Source organism: Rosa chinensis, chromosome 5 (genome assembly GCF_002994745.2).
Source record: "Rosa chinensis cultivar Old Blush chromosome 5, RchiOBHm-V2, whole genome shotgun sequence".
Classification (NCBI taxonomy): domain Eukaryota; kingdom Viridiplantae; phylum Streptophyta; class Magnoliopsida; order Rosales; family Rosaceae; genus Rosa; species Rosa chinensis.
The window spans coordinates 86,554,355-86,578,490 of record NC_037092.1 but is presented as its reverse complement, the minus strand read 5'-3'; the positions used below and the strand labels follow the sequence as shown (position 1 = coordinate 86,578,490).

Genomic DNA, 24,136 nt, shown 5'->3' with positions numbered 1-24,136 from the left:
GTCGTGGATGCCCAAGGGACTTGAGGTCGTCCCAGATCATGACTTGTTGGCCGGGGAGGCCGGGTCAGGTCCGCCTCCGACTATGGCGAAGATTTGGGTGGTGCCGAGCATACGGATTCGAAAGCATAAGTGGATTAAGAAGTGAATTAAGAAGAAGAAGAAGATTGCGAGGACCTGATCGGCGATGGGAGAAGAAAACGAAGGCGGAGCAGGTTGGTCGTCGGAGCAGGAAACTTGCAATAAGCGAGGCTACGTCGGAGTCGGTGGTGAGAGAGATATGAGAGAGAGATCAAGGTGAGAGTGAGCGGAGGGATGTCCGGCGAGATCCTCTTGGTTAGTCGGTGCCGGAAGTCGTTCGCCGTGGTGACCGAGTTGGAGAGAGAGAGAGAGAGAGAGAGAGAGAGAGAGATATCGAGGTGACTCAGGTGAGAGAGAGCGCGTATGCAGATTGCAGATTGGGTCGATGGCACGATGTAAATTCATTAATTAGCTTAGGGCGAAATTGTCATTTTGTTTTAAAATGGGCAAGTGAGAACAAAAATCTCTTGCTGGGGTAAGTGAGATAATTTTCCCTCATTTTGGGGCTTTGGGTCAAGGACCCATTTTTCTTCTTGCTATGATGGATGATGGAGCTATCGATCCATGGCGGTTTGTTGCTGTCAAATGATGGTCTTCTGATCGATTCCGATTGGAACTAGAGACTAATTGCTATAAGGCTGGTGACTGGGATGTTTTTGAAAGAGTTGTTGTGGATGAAGGCATTGACTGGAAGACGGGAATTACCGGGCTGGAGGTGGTTTTTTTTTTTTTTTTTTTTTTTTTTTTCTAGGATCGAAACGCTGCATTGGGGCTGAAGCTATGTTGCCTATTGGACTGGACGAGAGGGGTGCAAATGCCGGCGACGAGAGTATCTGGTTTCAGGCGGTAGCGGTAAGTTTTGTAGCGGGGTCCTTTTCCCGGACAGCGGCAAGGGCTGGACCTCTTTAACGGTGGCGTTTCTATAACAGGGGGTGGAGCCTGTGGGGGTGCCTTTAGGATTTTCTGCTTGGGCCATCTGACTTCAATCCAGTTGGTGAGCCTAAAGAATGATTAGCTTGGGCTTTGGTCCCCAAAGGAATTTACTTTTTCAGATGAAGGAGTTGAGGGTGGAGTTCCATCATCATCTCCTAGTATTTTATATATATTTTTTTTCAGGTCTCAAAAATCATTGACTTTGTTGTCTCTCATATCCTTCGCGGTCATTGGATTTTGTTTAAAATAAAAGGACGTAACTTAAAAAGTGGGTGTACTTGAGGTATGTTGATTTCTTATTTTATTTTTAGAATAGGGTTTTAGGGTATTCTGTAAACGATGTTTATGACGACCCCATGGGTACGTCGTTTTTGTATTGCTTGCTGAATTTCAATGAATGAATGACATTTTCTACTAAAAAATATATATAATTTAGAAAGTTACATAGTAGCACATGACCAAAGATGTAAACACAGAAAACCCACTTACTAAAAGATTTATACAAATAAGGATATGAGCCCAGGCCCAAAAGCCAAATGATGTAAGCCTGATTCCCAGTTTTAATGAAAAATAACCAAAATACTCTAATTTCACCACAATTTACGACACTGCCACTATCCAATATCCAAAACAGTAAACCGATCTAAACCCTCAATCTGGGTATTCCAGAGGCATGGTCTCTGCTTCAGGCTACAATCTCGACAAGAATCCAACCCTGGGTATCGATACCAGTGTTCCGGCGACCATTATCACCGGCTTTCTCGGTTCCGGAAAAGTGGGTTTGGGTTTCTCTGCTTTTCATTGTGTTTATTCAATCTAGGTTTTGATCACTGAGAAAGGGAAGAGCGGCGGTGAAATGCCAAGTCCACTGAGAAAGACGCCGTGCATGCCAGAACTAGGCTAGCCGAGATCCGAAACATTGGTGCAGGTTTTGAACTTCATTGCTGACTCAGAATCGTCTTTCTATCTCCACCACCTTGGTTTCAGCGAAACAAACTGGGCCCTTAACAATTTACGTCCAACGGTGGCGAAGACCGATGAAATTAGAGTCTGGGTCATCGGAATATTGATGGGTCTGATCTGGGTTTTGCTCAGAGACTTTGTAATCGTCGAAAGCTCTGGGCTTTGGACTTGGGTCTCTCCCAAATTGGGCTCCGTTGGTGTTATTTGGAGCTCAGGCGAGGTGGAACTGGGTGCTCCGTCGGGTTTGATGACCACGACCTTCTGGTCAGTGATGATTTCTTCGGCTTAACCAACGTTACATGAACTGTTGAATGTTGCCTATATATGATCATCATGGTTCTTGGCATCTTGGTTAGTTGTAATATAGATACTACTTTGAATACTTTCATAACTAAATCGAGGGTTGGTGTACAATCCTACCTATGGTGTCGCCTTCACACTATAACTAGTTGACTGGTTTTAATAACAGAAGGCAAAAACGAAATATAGAAGCTAAGAAGTAGATGAACTTATGAACATTTAGAAGCAAGACTTGGAAAATAATTGGGAATGAAGAAAACCAGATAAAACACTTAATTTGATAAGCCCCGTGGCTAAAGATAAGATCAACACTTGTATTTTTTTTTTTTAGAATGACATTGGGAGTCGAGCAGAGATAAGCATTCTGTTCACTCAAACTTGCAGAAGCAAAAGAAAGATTGAATCTTTTTCCAATGCTGGAAATGGATGGCTCTTCTAAAGCTCCCCAAATTCTCTCCAAGATGTCGTCGGACCTGACTTTGTAACTTCGTTAATGTTTAAGTTGCGGTGAAACGATGAATCTTGTATCTTAATTTTAGTAACCCGAGATTCAACTGGAGGCTTCAATTTCATTCATGGATTGACAGATCTAATTGCTCATGCTACTGTTATTGCTCCTGCTCCTGCTACTGCAATTGCTTTTGCCACTGCTACTGCTACTACTACTATTCCTGATACTGCTATTGCTTCTACCACTGCTCCTACTACTATTCCTGCTATTGTTATTGCTTCTGCCACTGCTACTACTACTATTCCTAATACTGCTATTGCATCTGCCACTGCTCCTGCTATTGCTACTATTGCTGCTGCTGCTACTGCTGCTACTGCTGTTACTAGGAGTGCTGTAACAGGATTAGGCGATGACGAGTGCAGTAGCAGACCTGGATGAGTATGAGTGCAGCGAGTGCAATAGCAGGATTGGACAATTGCAGTAGCAAGATTAGGTGATGACTAGTGTAGTAACAGAACTGAACAAATATGAGTGCAGCGAGTCAGTGGCAGGATTAGGCAATGACGAGTGCAGTAGCAGGATTAGGCAATGACGAGTGCAGTAGTAGAACATGAGTACAAGTGTAGTAGTATAATTGGACAGGTATGAGTACAACGAGTACAGTAGCAATATTGGACGAGTGCAGTAACAGGATTAGGCGATGACGAGTGCAGTAGCAGAACTAAACGAGTATGGGTGTGGCGAGTGCAGTAGCAGAATTATGCGATCACGAGTGCAGTAGCAGAATATGAGTACAAGTGCAGTAGCAGAACTGGACGAGTATGAGTAGCGAGTGCATTAGCAGGATTAGGCAATGAGATTAGAGTAGTAGGAGAGTGAGGTTTTGTGAAGTAACATAAATGGATTATTCTCAAGAAAAAAAAAGTAACATAAAGGGGTTATTCTAAAAAAAAAAAATGTAACATAAACGGATTGTTCTCAAGAAACAAAAAACGGATTGTTCTTAGAAAAAAAAATGTAACATAAAAGGATTATTCTAGAAAAAAAAAAAGGTAACATAAAGGAATTAGAAGTCAAAAGCAATAGTTAAGGGTAAAAAAGTAAATTGAATCATGACATGTGGCAAGTGGAGAGCAGATTGTCTTTGTAAGATTTAATCCTTATAAAGATATTAGAAGTCAAAATAAATAAATAAGGGTTAAAAAGTAAATTAACTCATGACATGTGGCAAGTGGAGAGCACATTGTCCTTATTTGTAAGATTTAGTCATCATATGTTTAATTTAATCTTTAATGTATGTATTTGTTAAGTCATCTTTTGTCAATAACTTATATGTAATTTGTTAAAAAAAAAATATAATTTTAGATGGCTGTAGAAAACTACCATTACAATCTATATTTCGGACTATAACTCAAAAAGCTTCTAACTCTCTCGTTTGTCGTTCTCTCTCATAGCTAGGGTTTCCCTCGACAAAAATCTTCCTCGTCCGGCGGCGCACCCGCGTCGGCGTGGGCCTCTGGTCTCGTCGGCGTTTGGCGCGTGCAGCCGGACGGGCACTTTCCTCCTCGGAATTCTCAGATTTCTGGCAACTTTGGCAGGTTTCAATCTCAAGCGTGGTCTAGGAGAGATGGAAGGGAGGTGGATGTCAGGGTGGGTAGATCGATTTCGATCTGACCTTCTATGGTCTTGGGCGATCGTAGGTGCAGAGTGGTATTGGAGTGGGGTTGATCGGCGACGGGATTGGAGTTCTCCTATCAGTGGTGATTCCAAAAGGGATATGCTGCTCTTTTGGGTTCGATCACTGATTTGGGCGGAGGTCTATGAAGGTTGGTGGTGTGGTTGGCTGGCACCGGATCGTTCGAGGCGAGGCTGGCGGAGGAATGAGCGATCTGCAGCTCTGACGGTCTTGGCTTGGAAGATTGGTGGTTGGGCCGAGTTTGGCGGGAGGGATCTTGGTAATTCGCCGGAGGTTCTTCTAGGCAATTCTATGGATTCCGATGGTATTTTTTTGTTTTTTAGTGCTATTTCAGTTTTTAGTTTAGGTTTTTGGCTTAGTCTAATAAGTCCCTACTCCTTTGAGCTAGGGTTTTGGAGTATTGTTATGGTAGGTGTGTCGTGTTATTCCCAGGAATTCAATTTACCTTTTTGTGGTCAAAGTAATGGGGAGAAGCTCCTGCACATGGTCTGGCGGTTTTGGGCCATGGTGTTGAAGGGAGTATCTTTCCTCTTGAGGTTGGCTGTGAGGATGTACTTTGTCTCTTGGGTTAGTATGGATGAAGTGCCGTTGATATGGCGTTATGTCCGGGGACTACATGTTTTACTCTCGGTGTTTTCTTGTTGTCAATGTGGTAGTGACTTGCTCTTGCACGTGGTCTGGTTGGATTGGGACACGGTGTGGATGAAGGGGAAGTGGCTGTTTGTTATGTTGGTTGCAGGGATTTATCGTGACTCTCGGAAATTGTCTTATGCTGTAGCCCGAATTGAGGGGCGATTGGTTTGGTTAGGGGTTGGGCCCTTTCGGCTCATGGAGGTCATTTTTGATGACGGACCCGTAACTGGTTTAGGTTTTAGGGAGGAGAGTGGGGAGTTTATGTCCACCACCGGTCATTCCCGTATGATGTAATTTTGGTTATTATCAATAAAGGTTTCTTATTCTCAGAAAAAAAAAAAAAAAAAAAAAAAACTACCATTACATAAATGTTAATAATGAATATATAATAACATGCACAATTATCGACAATATATAATACAATTAATTAAATGAAATTACTTATTTATACTGGTGATGCAGGGCAGCACAGATACCTTTGGAAAAATAGAAACTAATTAATACAATAAAATTTCTCAAATTGGTATACATATCAATTTTTGGGTGGGATTCCCAGAAAGGTAAAACATATCCTAGGTCATTTAAGAATTACCATATAGACTTTCGTGTACAGTGTATCTGGCACTCTCGTTTCCTTACCAGTCCACCCAACAAGTCCGTATAAAAGCAGCACCAGGCATATTGTGTGGAACACTACCTACTCTCAAGCAGCCTAACTCACCAAATTCTAGTATCAGTCCGAGTCTCGATCATTTAGCTTTTACCATGTCAATCCCAAACAACAACCAAAACCATATGGGCTCTGGCAGTCCTACTTCAACCCCTGCTATACCAATCTCAACATATCATTCACAGAATTATAACCCTAGGTCTTCAACACCTAGTGATTATTCTAACCCAGCAGCTCTCGGCATCAACTACTACTTGCCAAATATCACTACATTTCGGCTACCAAGCCGTGTGATAGTGTATGAATTTTATAATCATCCTATAGTAGCAGCTATACCCAGTTTTACAGCAGCTGGCATTGGTACTGTTGGGCCTAGGGCACCTATAGCACCCTTCGTGAGTGCTAGGGCCCTGGTCAGTTACGAAGGGTCGAGTACTCTGGTACCTAGGGCTACGTCGTCTTCGATTTCTCTGGGAAGATGTCCAAGGGAGGAATCCCAGTTCCAAGGTATTAATGACCAAGCTAGTTCTTCACGTTTGGTGAGGCGAGTGCATGAGGAAGCTACTGCTAGCGAAAGCACTAAAGGTGAACACAAATGCTATAAGTGTGGGAAGGCATTTCAAAGCGGCCCGGCTTTGGGTGGTCACATGAGTTCTCACTTGAAGAGAAGGAGGACTAGGAAATAATAGCAATCAGAAGACATACAACCAAGGCATATTCGTAGATCAGTAATGTTAAGTTGAGTCATGAGTCATGACTGCTATGGTTTCAGTTGATCGAACTCTTTGTTTAAGAGCACTATGATTTTCTTTTTCTTATTCAAATTGAATAAATTTATAATAATTTACATTTCATAATACATCTTTTAGATTTTGTCTTTAATAGAGCGATTCGATCAAGAACAAAAAAAAAATTCTGAAGATGTGTATGCATGTTGGAGGTGCACACAGGATTTTCATTTCATTTTTTATATTTGTGTTTTCATGCCATGTGAGGATTGGAAATTGTTAGTAGGGGCTTTCGTTTGTAATTTCTTTTCTCTTAGCAAAAAAAAAAGAAAAAAAAACATACTCTGCACCCTTTTAGAGTTACTATCACGTTGGTTGCTACTTTCACTCGGATGAGACATTCTCAAGGTCTATGATTCTTTGTCTTATGTCTTTTAATCCAAAAATTCTAATATGGACCAAAGTGTAGGTGGACCATAGGCAAAATAGAGGGTAAAATGGGGCATTTGAGTGGTAAAATAGCTGATTTTTTGCCTTGGTGCAGGTGGACCTCGGTCCATAGAAGACTCTTTGCTTTTAATCAGAGAGAAATCATAATCCTTGCACTATTTTGAATCCTATATTAGAATCATCTATAGTTGTTTTGTTTTGTAATTTTTTAAGAATTTTTTTCCTGTGGGTTCTTGTTAACAATCCAACTTGTTATACCAACATAAAAATGAATATTGGCACTTTAGGTTATGTTTTTAATTAAGGTAAAGATGTCTGATTTGTTGGAGAGGAAAGATCCCACATTGGAAAAGTGACAAATAAAATATAACTTATAAGTGGGTGGATCTCACCCAATTGTACCGAGGCCTTTTGTGATTAAAACCCAACACCTATCGGGTGGTTAAGTTGGGACAGTATCGGTACAATGGTGGGTCACGGGCCACGCTTGTCGCTGTTTAACATGGTATCAGAGCGGGTCGCTCTTCAATACGTCGTCATCATGGACTCGAATATGGGTTCATTCATTAATTGATTCACTAATCTTCTCTCCAATCATGGACCTAGTTTGGGTTCATTAAATTGGTCATCGGAAGTTTCCGATTGGATTATTGCCAAGTGCCCGATGTGGGCCTTGGATTGTTATGTGATTGGTCAAGTCTCTAATGTGGGACTTGTGACCCGATTTCCAATGTGGAATCGGGTTTGTCAATTAATTCCACGTGCATACCTAGAGCTAGGTTGCACGTGAGGGGGCGTGTTGGAGAGGAAAGATCCCACATTGGAAAAGTGACAAATAAAATATAACTTATAGGTGGGTGGATCTCACCCAATTGTACCGAGGCCTTTTGTGATTAAAACCCAACACCTATCGGGTGGTTAAGTTGGGACAATATCGGTACAATGGTGGGCTACGGGTCACGCTTGTCGCTGTTTAACATGATTTAGGTTATACATATGTCACGGATGTTTGAGCCCAAAAGTATTTTTGGCAATATCCTTTAGAGGATCGAGCATAGCGAGCCGATACCTGCGGCCCAAAAATTAAGTCTACTTTGGTTTTGGGTTACAGCTTCGCCCATTCTAGAGTCCATGAGGAAAACGAGTCCTTATAGAATTCAAGTAGCAGAGACCAATTAGGAATCTTCAATCAATAATCCTTTTATGGAAAGGAACTGCCGAAACCTAATTATAAATACCAGGTTTCAAGGGTCAACAACACACAACTCCTCAATCAACTAATCTCTCAGATTATCCAAAGCCTCTTTGGAGCAAACCTTCAACCTAGTTGAAACCAACGAAGCTAGGGTCACGCCCTAGCAACCCAGCAAAGCTAAAGTCACGCTTTAGCAAAACCCGTACTTTCTCCTACTTCCCGGTGATTGCTTTGCTTAGCCTACAACACTAAGTATTGATTCGGTGATGCAAGGGATCACAACTGAAGTCTTTATCCCTAAGGCAGAAGAAAGAACCTTATGACGAGGTTGGTGCTCTCCTAGTCCATAACGTTTGAAGAAAAAGCTAGGTCAAGAGACGCCCCGACGACTACACCCTCGGTGTTGGCACACTCACGCAATTAAAAGAGACTGTTTGCTAGCCAAACTAGGCCAAAGCCAAACAACCGAAATAATATTTTTACGCACTCTCCCACAAATTTATTGAATGGGATAGAATTTAATGAGGTTCAATGCATGATAGTTTGTTTCTCCGTGTAATTCTTTTTTATAATTATTTATCCAACTTAGATTTGCTGTATATATTGACGTGTCTATGCAAGACGTTAGCTAAGTCCATCACTCTACGTGTGTGTTGCTTGCGTTGAAGGTTCAATTTTTTTCTTTTAGTTAGTATGTATCTACCCCTTTCGATCACCTGAGACTTATATCTCAAACGGTGTGGGGGTGGTCAACTACTATTAGACCCACAATTAAGGCAATTAACTTTGTAGTTAGTATGGCGATAAATATCGGTCATGAAAGTGCAATTATTACGGCTTTAACTACGATGATAACTACGAGCAATAATTACGACTATGAATGCGCGATGAATGACTGTTGTAAATGTGCCATGATTAACCGTCGTTAGTGCAGCAATAAATATTATCATAAGTGTGTAAGTAAATGCAGCCATAAAAGCGAAGATAATGGCGGCTTGTCTCCCAAGTAAGTCGTAGTCTATATAAAGGAGGCTTGACAACCAGGTAAGCTATCTCATTCTAATTCTTTCTAGTAAACTTGACTTAGATAGTTACTAGCTTAGGCATAAGAGAGTTTTCTGTAGATACCCCCCCCCCCCCCCCCCCCCCCCCCCCCCCCTTTTTCTTTGAGCTGACGGTCATCAAACATCATTCAACAAACAAAGAAAGCTTTTCAATCGTTCTTGGTCAGTTTCTACTTCAGTTAATATTCATTGGTGAGTCAAAATCCTCTAGGAAATTTTTTGTCACCAACAAATGAAAAAGCCATGCATCTCAGATGGATCGATCCACCTCAGTAAGATACTCGATCTATAATGGTATATATTCTTGATCATATATTACTCATTTAGCTAGCTACTAGCAAGTTTAATGTTACTTTTACATTTTCTGAGTCAGAACATTATTCGAAGTTGAGATCTACATTGTAGAAAGAATTGTATGCATGCACATTGCCACCTACTTATAATTATAATATTAAGTTGGTTTGTGTACGTGCAGTGCTGTAGCAAGCTTTGCACTTAATTTTTCTTTTACCATATTATATATAGGGGATAGTTGCAATTCATTTAAAACTAAATATGATTACGTTCTACAGTAGGCACCAAAAAAAAAAAAAATACATATTTCATATAGAGGAAGGTGTGGTAACGATTATTCATGGTCTGTTTGAATGAAGGAAAATATGTACGTGGAATCATGTAAATGATTTCTAAACCAAGTAATTCTAGGTAATTGTAAGGAGCCAAAGAGTATCAGACACAAGATTAATTAACAACAATGTACACCTTCTTAAACCAAAGCCATAACCTCGTTACGTAAGTACACGCCATCTATACTATAAACACAAAAGCATCCACACCCCTACCCTTTATTGACAATGCTAAACTCTGGAACATTTCCTTGATCAGAAGTAATTCCGGTACCAAAAAACACCTTTGGTATTAGGAGCATCTTCATCCGGTTCAACATAAAGGCACTCCTTAGCCTCCCTCCACAAAGCCTTGTAAATCGGAGTCCCATCAAAACCATAGTAATCTCCCAATATAGGCTTCACTGCTATTGTGGCCTCCATTGCATTATAGTGTGGCATTGTAGAGAAGAGATGATGAACAACATGTGTGTCTGTAATATTATGGAAAACCTTATTGAGCACCCCATAGTCTCTATCCACAGTGGACAAAGCTCCTCTCAACCAATCCCACTCCGACGTGTCATAGTGCGGCAGTGATGGGTGAGTGTGCTGCAAATATGTGATCAGCACAAGAAACCCGTTTGTTATTAGTAAGGGCACCCCATAAACACATACAAGCCAAGCCAATCCCTTAGCCATTGCAATGCGGTAGAGCACGGAAGCTGTGACCAAAATTCCGAGATCCGAGATATATATTTGAACGGTTTCTCGGTCGGAAAATATAGGACCGTAAGGGTCATAGTGGCAGGCAAAACGGTCGTAGGGTCGACCCGACACGTTAAATGCCAAGTACAACGGCCAACCGAGTGTGAGGGTGAAGACAATACTGATCAACCTGCCTGGTGGGTTGTTGAAGTATTTGTTGTACCTGGTGGAAAATTACAAAACAAACTGAATGAAAAGTACTGAGGAAACAAACAAAGCCCAGATTAATTTGGCTTAATTACAAGCAATACGTTAACCTGACCGTTAGCTTAATCAATCAATCAACCTAATTTTTACATTTTACATAGTACGTGTATCGAATCACAAAACACTAAATTCATAAGTACGTACCAGATACACAAGTTTTTGTGACATATAATTAAAAAACATTGCGTACGTATATCGATAACTAGGTAGAATGAAATCAAAGAAAATCTTCCAATAGTACCATGGGATCTTGGATTTGGGTTTAGGAACAAACACTTCATCCCTCTCCATCGATCCCGTGTTGGAGTGGTGGCGCCTGTGACTGTATTTCCAGGAGAAGTACGGGACCAACAGAGCCGAGTGAAGAACAAGGCCAACGACGTCGTCTAGGAGCTGGTAGTCACTGAAGGCGTGGTGGCCACACTCATGCGCGATGACCCACACGCCGGTGAGGATGCAGCCCTGAAGGATCCAATAGACTGGCCATGCGATGTAGGAGAGGGGATGAGGGATGAGGTGGAAGTAAGAGGTGGCGATGTGGTAGAAGAGAAACACCAAGGTGAGGTCGTAGATGACATAAGAGAAGGAGCGGAGGAGAGAGCGCTTGAAGCAATGTGGAGGTACGGCTTTCTTCAGTTGGCTCAGAGTGAAGGGAGGCATCGAAATCGGCAGCCTTTGACGAGTCGTTTTTGGCTCTTCGGACTTGGTATCTGCTCCCATGGCTAGGGCTAGGTCTTCTTGTTACCCTGAAAGGTTACTAAGTGAAAAAGTGTAGATCTAAGGTAGATGATGAAGAAGAACCAGTACCTTAAGCAGCTGAGGAGATGATGCAAGTCTTTTGTGTTACATCAGAGTTTATTAATGGCAGAAGTTGCCTTGATATGCATGGATGACTTGTTGTGTAGTGAAACTACTCCAAACACTCGTCAAGTAAACTGGCATTCTGGGGACCAAAAAAGACAGTGGAAGTTTATGAGGAATGGTTCTACTTTTCTCGTGGGAATTGCACTCTTTACTTCCTCACATGTCTGCCTTGGGTTCTACGAGATTGAAATTAGTGGATTTGAGTTGGCTTCTAATTGACACGAGTGTGACATGAGGTTCATTCAAATTATCCACATAATCGAACGTACTGTATTTTTAAGCATGAGTAAATATTATTTCCACGATATTGACGATATGCATAACATAGAGAATTTCAGTGTGGAACATAAGTAAGGTGTGAAATACATGATCATCATTTTTTACTTCTTTCACTTGCTATTATCATTATTATTATGAGAAACCTCTCGAGGTGGATCCTCGTATCTCCCTATTGCCCGTCAATGGTGGTCATGGTGGCCTCTAGGCTACTTATTCTCCTTCTAGTTGTGTTGGGTAATGATGGTTTTGTGAGGGTGTCAGGTTTTGGTGATACTATTGCTACGGATGCGGGTATTGCAACCAGAGTTGGTGGCGTTGATCGGGTGCTGTGCTCGGTGATAAACCGAGATGTCTTTGTTCGAAATGGGATCTCGGTTGCTCGGATTTGCATAGTGGATGAAGGAGCCTGGAGATCCGAATGCTCCGTGTGTATGGTTCTTAAATGTGGTCGTGGGCAATGAGACTAGATTGGGTGTGCCCGACTCTTGGGTGGATTTGACGACGGCGGGCACTATAGTGGTGATGGTATCGTATCTGTCTTCCCTTGATGTGGGCGGTGCTGGTAGCTTGAACGCTGGTAGGTGCCGCGATAGCAGTGGTAGGTACGGCAACGTTGGTGGCTGTTTAAGCGGTGGATGTGCCATTTGTGATGGTGCTGATCCTGAGGCTTGGGACAATAATACTGACGGCATGGTCAGCATAGTCGTTGGTGGTGGCTGCGAGAGGGAGCAGTTGATTGCTAGAGTTTCTGCAACCTTGGATTGTTGGACTCCATCTTGGATGTTGGGCTGAGGCTGGACTGGGCTGTTTTGGATCTACAATGCCCTTAGGTTTAGTTATTGTCCTAAGCCCTTAAGGCTTGGGACAATAATACTGACGACATGGTCAGCATAGTCGTTCGTGGTGGCTGCGAGAGGGAGCAGTTGATTGCTAGGGTTTCTACAACCTTGGACTGTTGAGCTTAGGCTGGACTAGGCTGTTTTGTGTCTGCAAGGCCCTTAAGGCCTTTTTCCCTTATTTTAGGTTTAGTTATCCTTCCCTCTTCTTTGAAGGAAGCTATGACTACTAGAAATATTTAATTTTAGTTTGGGCGGCAAAATCTAGTGCTCGGTTGAAACATTTATTTAAATAGTTTCTGAGTACTTAGGTTTTGTTAGAATAATGGTGCGTGGATTTCCTAAAAGGTGGGTGTGCTCTGGATTGCAGAGTTTCTATTTAGCTAGAATAGGGTTCTTTGTGAGTCCGAAAGGACAACTCTTTACTATCGACTCCATTGGGGTGTGTCGTTTGGTACTACTTACTGAATTATAAAATCGGGTTGACCTCTTTCGATTAAAAAAAATCATTATTATTATTATTTCGCTTAGTATCATATAGGGATGGTCTCGTTCACTAGATAATCACGTAACAATGAATAAGTGATTACTTACTCCTATGTTTAATATTATGCTTCGCAATCAAATTTAAACACTTAAAATACGTTCATTGAATCTCAACCGACCTTCATTTTAAATCAAAGAACGTGTTATCAGGAATTTCTCACTCACTTGGTCATAGAGAAAACACTATATATATATATATATATACACACACACACACACACACAAGGCTCTTCTAGTGAGAGATCCCTTTTTTGGTCTTGTATAGGGATAGGCATTATACCAACTTTTCGATCATATTTTCACATCTTAACCGTTCAGTTTTTAGGTCCTAATGTATAGATCACTTCTGCAAATTTTCAGCCAATTTGATGATCGTTAAGGCATCCAAAACTGCAATTTACCATTATAAACACGAACGGTTCCGGTTCGACAGATTCGGTCCGTTCGTGTAAATTGCAGTTTTGGATGCCTTAACAATCACCAATTTGGCTGAAAATTTGCATAAGTGATCTATACATTAGGACCTAAAAACTGAACGGTTAAGATGTGAAAATATAATCGAAAAGTTGGTATAATGCCTATCCCTATACAAGACCAAAAAAAGGGATCCCTCACTAGAAGGGCCCTGTGTGTGTGTGTGTGTGTGTGTATATATATATATATATATATATATATATATATATATGAATAGATCACATGAGTAAATTGAAAATTGTCACATGAATAGATCACTTGGTCATAGAGCAAACACTATTTAGTTTGTTAGGTCTCTCTGAATAGATCACATGAGTAAATTTTCAGTCAAATTAATAATCGTTAAGGTATCGAACTATATCAAACATCGGACGAACTAAATTTATCAAACCTGAATCGTTCATGTTCATAATGGCAAATCACGATTGTGATACCTTAACAATTTTCAATTTCGCTGAATATTTGCAAATGGAGACCTAAAAATTTAACAGTCGAGATGCTGATATATGATTGAATAGTGAGTTTCATAAACAAATTCTTAAAGTGGTCAAAAGAAGAATCCCTTAGTAGAAAGACCTCATGTATATAGTAATTATATTTTTCAGAAACAACTTTCTATTGGTTTGTGAAATCCAACACTTCCTCCATTGACGCCACAACTGCCTGTCGTATGGTCTTCACCTTGGTCTTGGCTACCGGTGTTAAGATTGTGGATTTAAGTTGAGGTTGCGTTCAAGGTTAAGCATCATATGAACAATTGGCAACGATCTCAAGTAATTCATTCCAATCCTTTCACTTACAAAGTTTGTATTAGATTATGTCATAGAATTATCTCCTTTTAAAGATATTCATAAGAGCCTCTCCCTATCATTGAAAATTAGGTTTTCCGTCTGATTATTTTCGACCCGATAACAAAATGACAGGTGATTGGGCTAATAGTTGTTTAAAGGCCAACTTATATACATGACTCCCGGCCCTGACTGACCCATTAGAACTCCAGCCCAAAAGCTTCAAAGCCCAAACAAGTTCAACAGAGGATGACAAAGAAAGTCAAAACATGGTCAAAACCCATAATCTGAAATTTTAGGGTTTTAGGTGGTGGCTTCTAACTAGAGCAATCTCTTAAAATTTCCCACTCCTTTTCCTCATCTTCTCAAATTGGGCGTGTTTGGGGGTCTTTCCTGCTCTTGGGTTCTATATCGAAGATTGAATTAAGCCACCCATTGTTGCTATGGAAGCAAAAAACCCAGGTTCTTCATCAAAATTATATATATATTTGCTGGTTCTATATGTGCTCTGCTTTGCAACTAGTCAATCTGATTTTCATTTACTAACCCAATAAGCTTAAGTTGTAATCTCAGTGAAAAAATCGAAACTTGGGAAAAGGAAAAGTGATGAGGGAACCCAGAAAAGCTCTGTAGGTCAAGCGAAACAGCATAAGGAACAACTCGAAAGACTTCATGAAAAGGTTGGAACTTCTGTTTTTGAATGTAGATATGTATGAAAGTTTGTGTTTTTACGAATTTGCTGAAGTGCTTACTGTGTAAAGTTTTGAGATTTTGCATCGGTGATGAATGTAGAGGTGGTCTTTGAAGTTATCGTAGTTGAATCGATTGATAATGAAGTTGGGTTTTTATCTTAATTGTGTGATGTTTTCGAGAAACTTGCATTTTAATGGGTTGGTTTTTGCGGTTGTATCTGTATTTGCAGGACCCGGAGTTCTATGACTTCTTAAAAGAGCATGACCAGGAACTTCTGCAGTTTGACGATGAGGACATTGAAGTGAGTATGGAAGAATTTGCTTTACCGTTTCATTATTGCTAAACGACGCTGGATGCTAAATTGAGTCTGTCCTTGTTTTATGCAGGAAGATTCGGATGCTAACTTGGAGGATGAAGAGACGCAAGAAGGTGATGAGATAGAAGAGGATGAAGACACTAGCGATCATGATGTCAAAAAGAAGGAAAAGGAGACGCCGAAAAAAGTTATAACTAGTGAAATGGTTGATTCTTGGTGCAACATGATTCGAGAAACTGGGAAATTGAGTGCTATTCATTCTCTTATGAAAGCTTTCCGCACTGCCTGCCACTATGGTGATGATAAAGAGGATGAGTCTACTCTAGATTTTAGTATTATGTCTAGCAGTGTCTTTAATAAAGTGATGGTATTTGTACTTAATGAAATGGATGGAATAATTCGGAACTTGTTGGAGCTCCCTGCCTTTGGTGGGAAAAAAGAGACAATAATAGATCTTATGAGCACAAAACGATGGAAGAACTACAACCATTTAGTGAAGTCATATCTTGGAAATGCTTTACACGTCTTGCGTCAAATGACTGACACAGACATGATATCATTTACTTTACGGCGTCTTAAACATTCCTCCATATTTTTGGCTGCTTTTCCGATTCTCCTGAGGAAGTATGTTAAGGTGAGTTCAAAAGATACACTCAATGTTATGTTCTGTTTGAAATTCTCTTCTTTGTGGTTGTGACTTTCCTACTCTACTGCTTGTGGGTATAGCTTGAGTTTATGGAGATTTTAATTGAGACATTACACATTGATTTCCAGTTCCAAAAGTACCTCAGTTGATGTTTTTTTCACAATCTTTTGGAATTCTCTTGTTGGATCTATATCAATACCTGGATGAACATGAAACTTTGGTTGAGTGTACTAATATAAGTTATTAAAGATTTATAGTCTGCCAATGTGGAGCATGACTGTGTGGTGCATGTTTGAGAGGGCATAAATCCTAGTTTCACCCTTACCATTTAGTTTATATTCGGACCAACCAGGGTTACTAGCAGCTATCATGCTAATGGTTTGCTCCCATGTGGTCTGGGGTTTGATCCCCCTCAGACTGCCTACCTAGCTATTTGCTAGAATTTCCACTGTACATGAGATATTAATTTCAGATTAATTATCCTGTTTTTCGTTTACTTAATATTTACTTCTACAATAATTTCTTTCTCTCTCAATTTATTAATTTAGAACTAATAATGTTGTTTACTTTTTGCAGACTGCCCTTGATTTGTGGGGTTTAGGTGGAGGTGCCCTCCCAATTGCCTCCCTTCTATTTTTAAGAGATCTGTGCATTCGGCTGGGATCTGATTGCTTAGATGAATGCTTCAAGGGGATCTACAAAGCCTATGTCTTGAACTGCCAGTTTATGAATGCAGCAAAATTACAACATGTCCAGTTTCTTGGAAATTGTGTAATTGAACTTTACGGTGTAGACCTTCCGACTGCATATCAACATGCCTTCATTTTCATTCGGCAATTAGCAATGATCTTGCGAGAGGCACTTAGTTCAAAAACTAAGGTACTATTCACTTTTATAAGATTAAATAGAGCCTTTGTTTGGTTGCAGCATGTAACTTCTTTGTCAAAGTTAAGAATGATCATCCTAATAAATTCCTTATTCTTCTCGTAGAGGCACAAGTGACACCTCAAAATTTTGCATTATTGATTATATGAAAACTAAACAATTTTCATAATAAAAGTTTTAGCTTCTGCCTCAAAGCTGCAAAATTCTAGCTTGTTTACTTGTTTAAATAAATGAAACAAAGATTCAGAAGTTATATAAGTTCTAAAAACTTGCCAGATGTACTATATCTATTACATTTTACTTATGCGGCTGCATTTTTTCCAGGAAGCATTTAGAAAGGTTTATGAGTGGAAGTTCATGAACTGCCTTGAGCTCTGGACTGGAGCTGTCTGTGCCTACGGCTCAGAAGCTGACTTTAGACCAGTTGTATATCCCCTGACCCAAATAATTTACGGGGCTGCCCGTCTAGTTCCAACAGCTAGGTATTTACCTCTCAGATTGCGTTGTATTAGAATGCTTAATCGAATTGCTGCTTCGACGGGTACTTTCACTCCAGTTTCTATGTTGCTTTTGGACATGCTTGAAATGAAAGAATTGAATAGGCCCACCACAGGTGGTGTTGGCAAAGCTGTTGATTTGCGTACTATACTTAAGGTATATTTGAACATGGACAGTTTTCTCCACGTCAATTTTCTATTACAGTTATATTGTTTATGATATTTAAAGAATTTTGATTGCAGGTTAGCAAGCCAACCCTGAAGACCCGAGCATTTCAGGAGGCTTGTGTGTTGTCTGTTGTTGATGAGCTTGCTGAGCATTTAGCGCAGTGGAGCTATTCCATTGCTTTCCCTGAGTTGTCCTTTATACCAGGCGTGCGATTGCGTGGCTTTTGCAAATCCACCAAGGTTGAGAGGTTTCGGAGAGCAACAAGAGAGCTTATCCGTCAGGTATGTACTCAGAGTGACCACACGTTCTCTTTACTTGTGCTTGAGCTTGACATATGCCAACTGTTGAGTGAAGGAACTGTGATTTTACTATTTGGTATGCTAATAATTGCATCTTTTAAATGCGGGAAAGGGTGCTCATAGCTAATGTTCAGCAATTCTATGTACCAGATTGAGGCCAATTCGCAGTTTATAACTGAAAGGCGCAAGGCAATCTCATTTCTGCCAAATGATCCTGCAGTTGCATCTTTTCTTGAGGTCTGCACTTCCTTGATTTCTTTTTTCTCATTTTCCCCGTAACAATTTTGCATGCTTATACGTTGATACCATCCAATAATAAGGTCCTGTTTCTTGGAATCTTGGATGTTGAAGGTCATTGATGAGTTGCTACTTTGTCCTGCTTTTGTTGGCTTGGGGTTGGTATTTGTAAAATGTTGCTTTTGAACTCTTTTCAATAGCAGGATTCTGTCTTCTAAATATAATAATAGTAATAATAACAATAAAAGCAATGATATGGTTGTGGTATGGATATCATTGCTGGCAGATCGTGATAGCTCAGCAGCAAGTACCAATGCTGGGTTTGAGTAGTTTTTGTTTTTTTCATTTTTATTTGCTATTTTTAACTTCTAAACAATCAGTTTAATTACTGTTTTCTTGTTAAAAAGAAATGTTTCATGATCGAACAATCATTATTTTCCTATTTCTTAAAGAAAAGGTTTTATAGTAATGTTACTCATAAAAATGATATTTGTCATATGATAGATTGGTCACCTCTGATATCCTGAATGTTATTTCATTTGATTTTAATATGATGGAGAAACTAAATTCTTTTTATCTTGTAATAGGATGAAAAAAGATCAGAGGCTAGCCCTCTATCACAATATGTTTTAAGTCTACGCCAAATAGCGCAACAAAGAAATGATTCACTGGTGGAATCCAGGTCTGAGATCATTTTGTCTTTTCGGGTTCATATTCATTTTTTCATGTTTGATATTCCATTTTTCTAACAAGCCTATGGCTTCCAGTGTTCTTGTGGGAGAGAATTCAGCTGTGTTTGGAAAGAGGAAAATACAAGAGAGTGATGAAGAAGATGACACTAGGGACGAGGAAGGCACTACTGTGTTTAGTTCATCCTGGTTACCTGGAGTTGATTCCAAGTATGTCCTCTCTCTCTCTCTCTCTCTATATCTATATATATATATATATATATATCATACACTAATTGTTCTAGGTATATTTCTCTTGCGTTTCCACATAGAACACAGAAAACCGACATTGTAAGAAGATGCTGTTTTTTAATGTGTTTGTTAGAAAACACAGTCTCTCTTTCTCTCTCTCTCTCTCTCTCATTTATTTTCTTGTCAATCTGTGCAGGGATAAAGAACCTAAAGATGTGAAAAAGAAGAAAAAGAGAAAGACTGAGCAGGAGGAACGGGTAGCCATTGATGAAGATATTGTTGAAGATTTGGTACTCAGCTCTGATGAAGAAGATGGGCCTTCAAGTGATGCTCTTTCAGATGCGGATGAAGAAGAGGGAAAGCCAGAACCATCGAACCCGGGAAGTAACAAGCAGAAACGATTTACAAATCCATCAAAGAAGAATGTAAAATCTCAAGCAAAGAAATCAAGGAAGAGAAAGGGCGTTAAATGAAGACACAAAGGTGATGTGAGTTGTGATAATGAGTGAAGGCGTGGTCGTGAAAACCAGGTTTTGTCAAAGCTACATGTAGAAACTTGCGGAAGGAAAAATTCACTTTTTTCATTAGGAACGAGAGTAGTAGCCAAGGGAATCTTTGTTGAAGTATTTATGCTGAGTTGCTGACATACAAAATTGAAGACTTTGCAAATTATTTACCATCAAATTTCTGCAATATCTACATTGTTCCTTTTTATTTATTTATTTTTATTTTTATTTTAATAAAATTTTACATCGGAGCTGTGGAGCTGTGGAGTTTTGCACCTTGGATAATTAGATAGAGAGCTTACATCTTTTCTTTGAAAATAAGAGGCAAATGTGCCTGGGTTTTGAAGTTTGATAAATAAGGTCATATAGGTCTACTTAATGCCAAATTAGGTGATAAGCTGAGAATAAATTGAATTTAGTTCATGAGTACAAGTTTTTATTTTTATTTTTAATTAAATAAACAATATGTCTATTGTGAGTTGAACTGAAGCTTTTTAGCGACGAAGAGAGGTGTGTAGATTTTCATATGTCTCTTTTGCTAACCGTGTGTCAATGTGTGTGTGTGTATTTTTTATTTTTTTATTGAAGGTGTCGTAGTCGGCATAAGTTTATATTTTTATGAGAAAACTCAACGGTCTGCAAATCTCTCTCTCATGAAATTTTATTCCAATAAGCTGTAATTATAAAGTGACCACAATCACAACATCCAGTCAGGAATTACCACATTTTCACTCGAAAGATGATAGATTAATATGTCAATGGATCTAATGATGAGGATTAAATTGAGCTATTGATCGAGTCAAATTGACCAAAATAGTTTGCAATAAGTGAAACATGTGATCATAATAGAGAATTATTGGGTGGACAATCCTAGGATCTCCCTATCACATCAATGCAAGCTGCAGGTAATGTAACGCACGATCTTAAGCTGATAGTAAACTAGGTTATGGACAAAAGACTAGCAATCCAAATGCAAGCACCCACCAGAATCCATGACGACAACCCTAACTCGAAAGAGTATGAACTTATTTGAGATCTAAACATAAATAATAATAATAATAATAATAATAATAAATAAAAAGACTAGAGATAACTAAAAACTTCAAACAAACGTTAATTATAAACTGAAACGTTAATTATGTTTGCCACCAGCTTGGGAAACATTACTGATAACGATCTGCAACTTCAAGCACTTATCGCCATGTCAATCGTGATCTGCACTTGCTAATCCACTTAGCATCACATATTCCCTAAACTGCTCAATAAGTATCGCGTGCTGCACTTGCACATCCTATATTCTCCATTTACAAATCATCTTAGTCAACAACTGCGTCAAAACTATGCCATAGTCCGATGATGCAAAGTGGCGCCTGTGAGACGGGAAGAAAAGAGGAAGGATCCTCCAGCTATGGTTTCCACTAGGTTTGGATCTGGGTATGTCTCTCTTTATATTTGTTTTCTTTTTGTGTCGGAAGCTTCTTATTTTATACTTTTATGACTTTCAAATAATTTGTCAAATGTGCATCCCTATTTTATTTTCTTATAGAAGACTTTTTAGCGACAGACATTTCATTGACAAATGTGTGTCTCTTTTTATATATAACTTTTTATGGTGGCCATTGGGTTGGGGGACATAGGCACAGGGTTGACACTACGTACCCTGTACTTGAGTCACAGTCGAAATCTGGATTTTCAACCTCGGATGCTCCAAACTAGCCCGCCCGTGTACTTGGATCACTTCGCCTAAATCTAGACCCTAGTGCATTGATCCTAACCCCTTGCTTGGACAAAAAACCTGCTGTGGCCGTAAAACCTATAGTTGGGTCAAACCCCGAAGACTTTACCTTAGTCAAGTCCCAATGCTTGGAAAATCTATTCTTGACTTTCAATTTCTAAAAAGGGAAAAACTTACAAACAGTACCTGAATTACGGGCTACTAATAACTTTCGTACCTCAACTTCAAAAACTATCACAATGGTACCCAGATTATCTAACACGACCTAACATTCATACATGCCGTCCACTTTGCCGTTAACGGTGTTAAATTTACAAGGGTAAATCTGTCATTTCACTGTTCATCTCTCTTACCATGGTACTGTTCATTTTTTAAAAAAAAATTAAATTTTTTTTTTCTCCTCAGGAAGAAAAGAAAAAAAATGAACAGTACCATGGTAAGAGAGATGAACAGTGAAATGACAGATCTACCCTTGTAAATTTAACACCGTTAACGGCAAAGTGGATCCCAGGTATGAATCTTGGGTCGGGGTGAAAAGTCCAGGTACCAAAATGATAGTTTTTGAAGTTGAGGTACGAAAGTTATTAGTGGCCCATAGTCTGGGTACTGTTTGTATTTTTTTCCCTTCTAAAAATAATTGATTCACATTTTTAAGGTTTTCATACATCCTTAACCATATTAAATTAGAATTCATTGAAGTAAATTTAGAAATAATTCATTATGCATATGCCTCTTCCAAAATATTGATAGAGTAAAACCCACCACTAGGGTCAAAACTTTTCTTCACCGGACAAAATGATACCCAACTTTCAAAAGTGATCAAAATGATACCTAAATTTTTAAAAGTGATCAAAATGATACCTAAATTTTTAAAAACAAATCAACTTGATACCCAACTTTCAAAAGTGATCAAAATGATACCTAAAGTTTTAAAAACAAATCAATTTGATACCTCAGTTTATTTTTTAGGGCTAAATACTAGTTACTACTCTGTGGTTTAGGTCCAAAATCAATTCAGTCCCTGGACTTCTAATTTCAATAAAAACACCCCTGTATTTTCAATTTTGATCTAATAGGTCCAATTCATTAATATTTTGTTATGAGTTCAAGTTATAGTTGGATTATTTGTTGAAAAACTATTTATTTAATAGATTTCTAATAGTAGGACTCACTCCAAAATTGACTATGCAGGCCACCTCAACACCACATCATAAAACATAGGCCATATATGAGCCACGTCAATAAGTTAAATGACTCAATTGTCTGAAGACTAACAAATTGGACCTATTAGTTCAAAATTGAAAGTGCAGGGGTGTTCTTGATGAAATTAGAAGTTTAGAGATTGAATTGATTTTGGACCCAAACTACGTAGTAGTCAGTATTTAGCCTTTTTTTTTTAACTTCTTTGTTAAATCAAATGCAAAATCAAGCACAAAAATTGAAGTGATTTGTGGTCAGAGGGCCATCAATCATCTATAACCCAATCTTCTTCTTCTATAGAATTAAAAAAATATATCTTCCATTCAATTTCAATTCTACCATCAATCGTAGAAACAAATAAAGTTCGGATGTTTCCCAACTTCTAAAGAAACAAAGAAAAATGGGAAGAGAGAGAGAGGCAGAGATAGAAGAAGAAGAAGAGAATTAACAAAGTAAAATAAAAAATAATTGAAAAATAGTTTTTTGTGTAAAATATTATTATAACCCCATAAAATACTGCAACACGTGATCAATTTTAACAAAAAGTTACAAAAAATTAAACTGAGGTATCAAATTGATTTGTTTTTAAAACTTTAGGTATCATTTTGATCACTTTTGAAAGTTGGGTATCAAGTTGATTTGTTTTTAAAAATTTAGGTATCATTTTGATCACTTTTAAAAATTTAGGTATCATTTTGATCACTTTTGAAAGTTGGGTATCATTTTGTCCGGTGAAGAAAAGTTTTGACCCTATTGGTGGGTTTTACTCATATTGATATTTGTTATTAATTGCTCAATAAAGTGAATAAACCACCAAAAGAGCCAACAAGGTATCAAAATCTAAGTGACCTAGCAGAGCTCTCTGCTAGGGTTTGTGGTGTGGCGGCTCTCTTGGTCGTCGTCACCTATACCTACTCCATCGAGAAATTTTCAGGCGTTGGCCTCTTCATTTTTACTTTCGTTGTCTTCGGAGGCAGTGCCTTTTTGGAGAGAAGTTTGGGCACTGTTGGGGCGGTGTCGGGGGGCCAATTTTCTTTTGGTACGGGTTCGGAGGTAGGCGGCTATTACTGGGAGGAGTGGGATCCGGGTAGATGCTACAGCTTTGTCAATGGGTTTCCTCTTCCCGGCGGGGCTGCTGATGCGGGGGCGAATCGGTGGGTGCGGAAGGGGGTCTTCCTCTGGCCGGATTGCATGTCAGTGTGGGTGTTATGTCTCACTGGTAGAGCTTCGCTTTCTGGTGTTGGTGACCGGTTTTGCGTCCCCGACGTTCTTCGATGTCAAGTTTCTGGTGGGGTTTTCAATGGTGAAGGACGCATAGAGCAGGATGACATTGATTCAGTCTGGCGGTGGTCGTACCACAGGTCAATTGGTGGTGCAGATCTGGCTCTGGATTGGTTTGAGGCTCTTCCCTATGCGGAGTTCGTGGTCAGTCGAATTTGGAGTCCGCTCTGGCCTTCTCAAAAGATGTTGGCATGTGCAGTTCGGCGTCGTCAGAAGCAAATTGC

At 39.4% G+C, this 24,136-nt stretch overlaps 2 protein-coding genes across 2 annotated transcripts; one reads left to right on the top strand and one right to left on the bottom strand.

Moving 5' to 3' along the window:
• Nucleotides 1-10,023: 10,023 nt before the first annotated feature.
• On the bottom strand, nt 10,024-11,672 carry LOC112201466 (delta(12)-acyl-lipid-desaturase). The gene is made up of 3 exons (XM_024342342.2): nt 11,549-11,672; nt 10,983-11,487; nt 10,024-10,697 (listed from the first exon to the last, which is right to left on the bottom strand). Exons 2-3 carry the CDS (start codon nt 11,459-11,461, stop codon nt 10,043-10,045), a joined length of 1,134 nt encoding a protein of 377 aa, XP_024198110.1. The 5' UTR covers nt 11,462-11,487; nt 11,549-11,672; the 3' UTR covers nt 10,024-10,042.
• A 3,092-nt stretch (nt 11,673-14,764) lies between these two features.
• On the top strand, nt 14,765-19,947 carry LOC112167125 (nucleolar complex protein 2 homolog). The gene is made up of 11 exons (XM_024304093.2): nt 14,765-14,990; nt 15,102-15,208; nt 15,451-15,522; nt 15,608-16,171; nt 16,760-17,062; nt 17,393-17,722; nt 17,809-18,015; nt 18,184-18,270; nt 18,858-18,952; nt 19,038-19,169; nt 19,387-19,947. The coding sequence occupies exons 1-11, from the start codon at nt 14,972-14,974 to the stop codon at nt 19,661-19,663; spliced, it is 2,193 nt and encodes a 730-aa protein (XP_024159861.1). The 5' UTR covers nt 14,765-14,971; the 3' UTR covers nt 19,664-19,947.
• The last annotated feature ends 4,189 nt before the right edge of the window (nt 19,948-24,136 follow it).

Excerpts from the sequence above, each read along its gene's own strand:
- LOC112201466 (XM_024342342.2), bottom strand. The coding sequence starts at position 11,461 with ATGGGAGCAGATACCAAGTCCGAAGAGCCAAAAACGACTCGTCAAAGG. Across the intron at positions 10,698-10,982 it reads CCCAAATCCAAGATCCCATG|GTACAACAAATACTTCAACA; the intron begins GTACTATTGGAA and ends ATTTTCCACCAG.
- LOC112167125 (XM_024304093.2), top strand. Across the intron at positions 15,209-15,450 it reads TCGAAAGACTTCATGAAAAG|GACCCGGAGTTCTATGACTT; the intron begins GTTGGAACTTCT and ends CTGTATTTGCAG. Across the intron at positions 19,170-19,386 it reads TTACCTGGAGTTGATTCCAA|GGATAAAGAACCTAAAGATG; the intron begins GTATGTCCTCTC and ends CAATCTGTGCAG.